Source organism: Scaptodrosophila lebanonensis, unplaced genomic scaffold (genome assembly GCF_003285725.1).
Source record: "Scaptodrosophila lebanonensis strain 11010-0011.00,11010-0021.00 unplaced genomic scaffold, SlebRS2 tig00001418-arrow-arrow-pilon, whole genome shotgun sequence".
In the NCBI taxonomy this organism is placed as follows: domain Eukaryota; kingdom Metazoa; phylum Arthropoda; class Insecta; order Diptera; family Drosophilidae; genus Scaptodrosophila; species Scaptodrosophila lebanonensis.
This window is the reverse complement of record NW_022060744.1, coordinates 1985806-1991805: the sequence shown is the minus strand read 5'-3', so window position 1 is coordinate 1991805 and position 6000 is coordinate 1985806. Positions and strand designations below refer to the sequence as shown.

Here is a 6000-nt window from a genome sequence, read left to right as displayed (position 1 = left end):
AAAAGTTCTTGCAGTTCATACTGTCGAACAGGTGGACAAGCGATCGAATGTCCACTCCTTTTCATTTATTTGGAGTTTTGCATGGGATGGATAGTTCAAACTAATCCCAAAGTTAAACAATTTGTACATAATTTAAACAAAACATATTAAATATATCAACAATATCGCCCTCTCTGTCTATCCAGAAATGGTTGTTATGGGAGAGGAGTGTTTTAAATTAGAGGGGCGGCCCACTAAGTGGGCGGCAGCAAATGGAGTGCGTGCGGCAAATGGAAGTAAGTTATTAAATAAAATAAATTAATGTGCGAGCGCACAAAGGGCAGAAAACAATTAGCCCGGACCGAGCGACGAATTATGATGATCAAACAGACAGACAGACACTCAAAAGATAAAAAACAATAGCAATAGCAAAGCAATGCTAGCGCGAAACAATGATAAAGCGCTTAAAAACGCATTAGGCCCGATGTGGTTGGTTGGTACGAAATATCGTTTGTTGCCAAACGTGGCACATTATGGACATTTGTGACCCCACCATGGGCCTCTTTAGTCGACACATGTTGCGGCTCTGTTTGGTCTCGGCGATGCTGCACCTGGCCGTGCAGGTAAGCAATGGGATCGGTGTTGTATCCAGAGATATATAGTTTAAAGATATATGTGTACGTAGTATTGCTATGTGATGAAGATCTTGGGCCAGCGGGTCTGGGACACACCAAAATATGAGCTTCACATGATCCTGCACGAGAAGAACAACTCGCTGTCGTCGGTAACCATTGTGCACGAGGATGTGCAGATACCATTGTGGCATCTGACGATAATGCAGCATCCACGTGGTCGGAGTGGACGCGTCGAGACCGCACGCACTCTCTACAACTCGACAACGAAAACGTGCGAGTTCTTTAAATATATTAAACGCGTACGTGTCTTCAACAATGTCGCCCAATTGATGCTGTCGAGCGGATCCAGCAATCTCAGTCTCGACTGTCCGCTGAAGGCCGGCGTCTATGCCCTGAATGTGATTCAAGTGCCACCAGATACTGGATTGCTCAAGTTTATGTATCATCCAAACACCATCTACACACTACACGGCACTGTCTACTCCCTCAGTCCGAAGGATGGCGTCACCAAGACGCGCCTTTGCCGCTACGAGGTCAATGGCACCATTTTCAAGACATGTTGAGGGGACGATGCCACCATTCCCTATATACACTACAATTTTTTTGTGCTCAGTTTTTATTATTAATTGTTTTTAATTTTTTTTTTTCGAAGCAGCTACAAATAAACTGCAAGAAGGCAGCAAGCAATTAAATACTATGTATTCGTATTGTGGCTCTAAAAATTTTTTAATACAATTCGAGGACTTTCAAAGCTAAAACCCCCTAAATGGAATTTGTACCACAAAGTATTGCAAGTTTATTTATTTCATTATTTTTTTGCTTAGTTATTTTTAAATTCTTCCTTATTTTAAAATAATTTTCTTAACTCACTTTTCCTGTTTAATTGCACGTGAATTCGAAATGCTTTTCATATTTTTATAAAACCAATACGTGGAATGATGTTTGAATATGTCGTCTTTTTTTTTTTATTGAGAACGAACTTAAAAGAACCTACCAAAGAGTATAATTATTCTTATTTGCTTAATTATTTGTGAATTCGAAATGTTTGCCAAATTTCTATAAAATTATTCTTGGGGAGGGGTTTTATTCCTTTTATCTTCATTAAGCACTGAAAATACTTCCGAAGAAGGATTGAAGCTGAAGTTAACAATTATTTTCAGATTACAATCGGTTTCTCATCGTACTTTAAATTGTGTGCCAACTCAAATATTTGTCAAATTGTAAAAGTCATAATCATACGAGAACGATAATCAATTGGGAAGTTTCAGGACAATGTGAGCGCTGAACTACAATTTGAAAGTTCTTAGAATGATTTTCCGCAGGCTACAAAGTAATATAATAATACCAGAAAAAGAATAGTATGAACCTGGTAAAAAACGTTTCTAAAATCCAGGGAAACCTTGTTATAATCGTGTCAAGAATCAATCAACAAAATGTTGAAGAGTTTTTTTTTTTGGTTTTAATTCAAATTCTAAACATTGTTTATTATGTTTAACAATATTTCCAGTGTAATAAGTAGGTGTTGCGTTAGATTTAATGTGAAAGATGAAATCATGATTGAAAAATCACGTAATTATTTGTTCATTAGTCATTATTATTTTTCGATTAGCCGATGTTTTTCATTTTTCTGCCCAAACCAAACAATGCCATCTTGTTCAGCACTGTGTGCAACAGGGTGGCAACTCCAGTGGCCTGCACTTGCCTCGCGTGCGTGCCACACGTCAGCGCGAGCTCTTAATTAAGTGCAAAATATTGTGAGCGAGATGCGAAGCAAGAGCCGCACAAACGCCGCCACATTTGACATCAAATCGCAGCAACTGCGAGCAAAACTTTTCCTCTAGTATTTCATTACTTGTCTGCACAATGGGCTGATTAGAGGTTGTAGTGAATACAATTTCAAGAGAGGGAGCTTAAAGACAATGCAGTGGCTTTACAAATCATAGTCAGCATTGAGTGGGAAGAAGAAATGCTCGTTTGTTGAAATACCCGTCTGCGTCGTCGTCGATGAAATCGGGGCTTTCTAGATTAAAATTGACCACAAAACAGGTTTACGAAAAGCTCATCTAAAAACGAACACGAATGATCCCAACAGAACACATAATGGATTGAATTTGCATTCCAATTCTTGTGATGAAAAGTGCAGCACATGCTGCAGAGCTCGGCGAAGCAGCCAGGAATGGGCAGGATGTGCCTACCATCATCTACCAGAAGCTACTTCCACATGACCAGACATTGAATTCAAAACTCTTTTGTCAACAATCAAGCGCCGGGAAGCTAGAGCTTGCCAAGAAGCGATCAGAATTGGCCAACAGAAAAGGGAGCTTGTTAGGGAGGTGCATCCAAAAATCGGTTGGTCAACGATCAGAGCTTTTATGAGAAACAAATTGTGAAGCTAACCAAACAGCAATGGAAGAAACTATGCTCGTCCAGCATATAGAGCATAGAGTTAAGAAGAAGAAAAGAAAGACAAGAGAGCACGCCAACAATCCCGAAACTCTTTAAGTAGATTCAAGTTCGTTGAAAGGAAGTGACACGTTCTCTTCTTAAAGTTGTATTTAATTCTTAAAACACTTAGAGTTAAAACCATGATTTGCAACAATTTTGTGCTAACCAGTACATGGCATGCCATATTGTTCCTTTTGAGACTTTCACTCTGCATTTCCCTCCCACCTTTCACTTTTCCCTCCAGAAGTACGAATTGGGAGCAACTGTCGGATGTTGGCGATGTCGTTAACAATAAAGAAAATATTGTTTTGCGTGCATTTTTTCATGCCGCTCGCACGCCACTCGCACACTACACACAAATGCTCGTGTTTGACATTTTTATTGTGCAGCGCAAAGCTGCTTAGATTTTTCCATTTTCCAGCCACAGCTTGGAAATACTCGTATTGTATAATAATTAGCATCAGCAACAACAGCTCGCAGTAGACGAGTAGAGGAAAGCAGCTGCCGGAGTAGAATGAAAGATAATGCCACGCCTAATCGTCAGCACACACTCACCGAGATTAGGGAACTGCAGCATCAAATATTTATAATGAACTTATGAGGAGGGCCCAAAATGTTACCTGTTTATGTGCGAGTGGAGTATATAAATTTTGGCAAGCACTGTGGCTGGCAGCCTGTCTGTCCGCTTGTCGGACCGTCTGATTTATAAGCACCGACAGCCGGCAATGGCGAATAGGGGAGAATAGGGGAGAACAGGGGAGAGGCACGCCTCGCAAACAATTGGGTTAAAAATAAGCAGCTTATGCCGATGTCTGCTCACAGACATAAAGAGCATAGAAATTGGCAAGAGCATGGCTAAGTGGATGAGTGGGTGAGCGAAAAAAAAGAGGAAGAAAACCAGCCAACGGAATAGAAACGAAGTTGTACAGCCGACCAAAAGTTCGCTTCTACTTGTATGACGATTTGCTATTTTTTATATATTTTTTGTATTGTTTTTATTTCTTAAATATATATTTTTTATATTTAAAAAAATTAATTATTTGTATTTTTTGTTTTATTATTAATTTGTTGCGACAGTTCGACCTCTTGTAGATAATACTAAAAGTAATTTTTAAAGCCATGCTTTATGCGCTGTGATTCGAAAGACGGTTAAGTAGTGTTTAATTAGAATAACTCTTCCTAGTTGTGGGGCATATTTTGATTTGCGCTTTTTGATAAACTATTGTTACCCAAAAATAATAATTATCCCAATTTGTATGGAAAAGCATAGAAAATAAAACAAAGCGACTTTTTCTTCCCTAGACTGTAGGAACTAACATATCTACATACAAGTATATCCTGTAGACAGAATTCTTAATTGAAGAAAAGCCAACTTTGAGAAGGAAGGAATTACAAACTTGTATTCCTTTAATCGATTTGAGTTAATTGAGGTTTCAAATTCTTATATGCCTTTAATATTCCGTATTGGAATTAACCAGCTATGCGAGTGGGAAAGCAACATAATGGCGATTGCAGTTTGAAAGTGTTGCCTGCAGGACGAACGTTTGGTTTTAGGTGGGCTGCAAAGCTAAACACACCCACCACACACACACACACACACACATACAGTACTCGAATGGTTCGGCTCAGGTGTATGGGTCGCGCCTTCCCTTTCTCGCTCCCCCTCTCCCTTCCCCCCACACTCCTGACGTTATGCTCTGCATGTGCGCCATCTTCGACGTCGCAATTGGGATAAAATATGCGCCGCTTGCATGCCTGAGACTTATTATTAAAACATAAAATTTGCATGCAAGCCACAGAGCCACTGAGCCACTAGAGCCACGAAGCCACGGAGCCACTGAGCTGCGGCACCGAACAATACAAGGCACATGGGCTGTGGCTGGAGACATAAATATGGGGCTATATATACGAATATTTGTGTATGCGGCAGTTGAGGGCAATTTGAACTTCTGAATAATGCACAACGCAACAAAAACAACAACAACAACAGCAACAGGAGCAACAACAACAACAACAATAATGGCCGCCAGCGTTACTTTCTCAGCAGCAGCAAAAGCGTAAAATAAAGGCATTAAACAAATAATTCGACTAGTTATTTATGGCTGTCGTTAAACAAAGATGCCACAACAACAACAACAGCAACAACAACAACAACAATATCACAGTCTCGAGTCGCTTCGCAGTCGCTTGCCAGTAAAAGTGCATTTCAAAATGCTTCACACAACTTGTTTGCCAGCGCATGAAATTCCATAAATGTCACCACAACATTTCGATTGTAAGCATTTGCAACACCAATACTCTACAACAACAACAATAACAATAACAATAGCAGCAACAACAACACCTCTTTAATTAAATTTGCTTAACAGAATAATTTGAGGAATTTTTGGTAAAGTCAAATGGACGCATTGAGGCTTCCACAAACATTTATTTAATAATAAAATAATGTCATTTAAGAATCCGATACACAACTTATGGCAATCTATTACAACTTAAACGCCTCGAGGTATGCAAGGCCTTTTGTTTATTATCCTTTTCACATCGCCATGGCATGCTTCCAAGCAAAGGCCATTGCAAGGAATTCACATTGCATTTGTTTCAACAATACTCGCATACGCGGAGCATGTATCTTAAAATAAAATTAAAGAAATTGGTTTGAGCAGCAAATCAATTATAATAAATGCTAATACTATTTCAACTAAAATCCCCCCACAAATGATGAAATTAAAGGCTTCTTGACTGACTTTTTAAAGTGATCTATAGAGACAAAAAGTTTTTTATATAGGATTGCTATATAATTTAACAAAAAATAATATTTAAAGACCTAAACATACTTAAAAAACAAAGAAGTTATTCAAAAATCGTACAAGTTTTGTTTTCTAAAATAAACTCAGATTACTCTTTATCTGGAAAACTATTCCCAAATCATTAAATGTATATA

General features: G+C 38.7%; 1 protein-coding gene across 1 annotated transcript; it reads left to right on the top strand.

Annotated features, from left to right (window-relative positions):
* The first annotated feature begins 512 nt into the window (after positions 1-512).
* Positions 513-1177, top strand: LOC115633402. The gene is made up of 2 exons (XM_030530844.1): positions 513-602; positions 665-1177. The coding sequence occupies exons 1-2, from the start codon at positions 513-515 to the stop codon at positions 1175-1177; spliced, it is 603 nt and encodes a 200-aa protein (XP_030386704.1).
* Positions 1178-6000: the final 4823 nt, after the last annotated feature.